Source organism: Octopus bimaculoides, chromosome 26 (assembly GCF_001194135.2).
Source record: "Octopus bimaculoides isolate UCB-OBI-ISO-001 chromosome 26, ASM119413v2, whole genome shotgun sequence".
NCBI lineage: Eukaryota > Metazoa > Mollusca > Cephalopoda > Octopoda > Octopodidae > Octopus > Octopus bimaculoides.
The window spans coordinates 20,238,038-20,240,963 of record NC_069006.1 but is presented as its reverse complement, the minus strand read 5'-3'; the positions used below and the strand labels follow the sequence as shown (position 1 = coordinate 20,240,963).

The window sequence follows — 2,926 nt, the reverse complement described above, 5'->3', positions numbered from 1 at the left end:
ATATACGAGGGTGAGTCAAAAAGTGATGCCATTTTGTTTTGGACTAGTATAATTACCAACACAGGAACATGTATCATACATCAAAATGAAGCTGGTCCTCTGTGGTAACATGGTTCTTATTTTTATTGCCCACAAGGGGCTAAACATAGAGGGGACAAACGGATTAAGTCAATTACATCGACCCCAGTGCGTAACTGGTACTTATTTAATCGACTCCGAATGGATGAAAGGCTAAGTCGACCTCGGCGGAATTTGAACTCAGAACGTAGCAGCAGACGAAATACCGCTAAGCATTTCGCCCGACGTGCTAACGATTCTGCCAGCTCGCCGCCTAACATGGTAACATGGTTGCCTGGCAAATGATAGATACTAGGTTCAAATAGCATCAGTAGGGTGGGCCCATTGCTTTTTGTTTCCTTCCAATGTCTGATATCAAACAAAATCTTCTGTCTTCTTCTTATATTAGTGCAGCTGGCAACAATATTGAGTTTCAAGGAAAATTTAGTCTGAAGCAACTGATAAAACCAGAAACAACATTTCCAACCAAAATTAGTGAAGCCATTGTGACAACAACTTCATCTATACTCAGTAAGTATGTATATATATATATATATATATATATATGTGAGTCAACTTGGGATCCCGTGAAAACAATGTAGCCTTCATTTAACTAAGGTATCTTCGGCCTAATGTGTAGCTAGTGGAATACCCCTCATTCTGCCTCTGAGGTTCTGCTAGCTGGGAAACGTGTGTAGCCTGAATTTTACCACTCACAAGGTTTTGGTTGGCTCTAGGCTATAGTAGAAGACACTCGCCCAAGTTGCCATGCAGTGGGATGAGAACCTGGAATCATGTGTTTGGTAAGCAAGCTACTTACCACACAGCCACTCCTGCACATATATATATATATATATATATATATATATATATATATATATATATATGGAATGGTCTTCTTTCAGTTTCCATCTACCAAATCTCCTCACAAGTCTTTGATCAGTCTGGGGCTATAATAGAAGACAGCTGCTCAAGTTGACCACACTGTGAGACTGAACCCTCAACCATGTGGTTGGCAAGTAAACTTCCTACCACACAGACATGCTTGTAATAATTTGCACTTTCTATCTATTTTCTTTCCCTATCTTTCCACAGGTCTGTTTGCAATTGCTTTGTGCGTTGTCCTGGTGAATGCAGAAGATGACCTGACCAGTGGCTGGGCCATTTACTTGATTATTCAGTTCATAGTCCTCATCATTATTTGCATGATAATTATTGCTATGCAGCCATCCAACACTGCCAACATCCCATTCAAAGTGAGCAGAAAGAGATTTTCTTTATTATTATTATTATTATTATTATTATTATTATTATTATTATTATTATTATGTTTTGAACCTGTGGAAGGTACGCGAGATGCCGAAATATAGTTCAACTACAAATAAATATCTGTTACTTTCGAAACATGCTCTTCGTCATTTATGTTTACCTTAAGTGATGGATTGTGTCAATCATTTTACAACTAAAGAACTCTTCTCTATATCTATATTATTATTATTATTATTATTATTATTATTATTATTATTATTATTATTTCCAGGTGCCACTTGTACCATTTCTGCCAGAACTTAGTGCTGCTGTGAACATTTATCTCATGCTCAAGTTATCGCCTTCAACATGGATACGATTTTGTGTATGGATGGTTATCGGTTTGTATTTCATCTTCTTTCACTATCACACACACACACACACACACACACACACACACACACACACACACATGATTTAAGTTCAATTCCTCTGGATTTCAGTGTTGCTTCAAGTTGGTCCTTGTATCTTCAAAGAGTGCTATGCATGTACAGACATATATATGTATACAACATGATGCTTACATGATATCTTATACTTTTCTTTTTTCAGGCTTCTTCATATATTTTGGCTATGGTTTCCGAAAGAGCAAGCTTGCTGAGCAGAAGTGAAACTGAGGAGATCGAAGCACAGGCTGAATTAACAGGATTATATAAGCAACATTGATGACCAATCTCTAATAACTTGAAGCAGCTACCATCTAAAATATATACATCATACATCATATATATATGGAAAGAAATAAGACTAAAAACACAAAAGATTTGTTTTAAAAGACTAAAGAATATATTAGAATCATAATAGTAAAAGTATTATACAATATTGTACAAAATAAGATTTTTTCTTCCAACATAATACTTGGTGTCATTATGCTTGGAAATTCTATGTACCCATAAAGATCATTAAAAGCAGTAAACAACCAAAGGTATTAAAGAAGATCAGCACAAACGCTAAATTATTTTCAAGAATAACAGATGCAAGAGTAATAAAAGTGGTCGTCCTAACTGCGGAGCATGTCCCAGAAGTTTGGAAGGATCAGAATTCCATTCTAGACAAGGGCAAATATTCAAAGTTAAATCAAACTTAACTTGTGCCTCTGAAAACCTCATTTATATTATCAGATACTCGCGCTGCCATAAAAAACTATATAGGGTCAGCAGGAAAGTCTCTCAGACAGAGTTGTACAGTCCACAGACAACCGATATCCTCCCCACAATATTGTCAGATATATCTCAGTGAACACATTGACAGATGTGCAGAACAACTGCAACCACAATTCCTAATCTTTCAGTTATATCAAATTGCTATTTGGATCTCAACGCAAGTATGACTAAATAAAGAGGCCTAATTTATCGAAAAATAGAAGCCCGAATTAAATATAAACCCATACTAAAAATTAAAAATTAACCCCAACTATTACAATCAAATGTAGACCAAAATTGAAAAATAACAGATTTACCTCCCCTTTATTGTAAAATACCTTGGTTGCCAGTTATTCCTCCTACCAAACAAAATATCTAATTTAGAAGTTCATCGGAAACTTATATGAAAAGCGATAATG

The 2,926-nt window shown here is 35.7% G+C and overlaps 1 protein-coding gene across 1 annotated transcript in view; it reads left to right on the top strand.

The window, feature by feature from the left end:
- LOC106868381 (high affinity cationic amino acid transporter 1) overlaps window positions 1–2,135 on the top strand; it is a 10,801-nt gene extending 8,666 nt beyond the window's left edge. The window contains exons 10-13 of the mRNA XM_014913606.1: window positions 460–588; window positions 1,153–1,313; window positions 1,598–1,706; window positions 1,918–2,135. Of these exons, the coding sequence (XP_014769092.1) occupies window positions 460–588; window positions 1,153–1,313; window positions 1,598–1,706; window positions 1,918–1,976 (458 nt within the window). The 3' untranslated portion in view covers window positions 1,977–2,135. The remainder of the gene's footprint in view (window positions 1–459; window positions 589–1,152; window positions 1,314–1,597; window positions 1,707–1,917) is intronic.
- The last annotated feature ends 791 nt before the right edge of the window (window positions 2,136–2,926 follow it).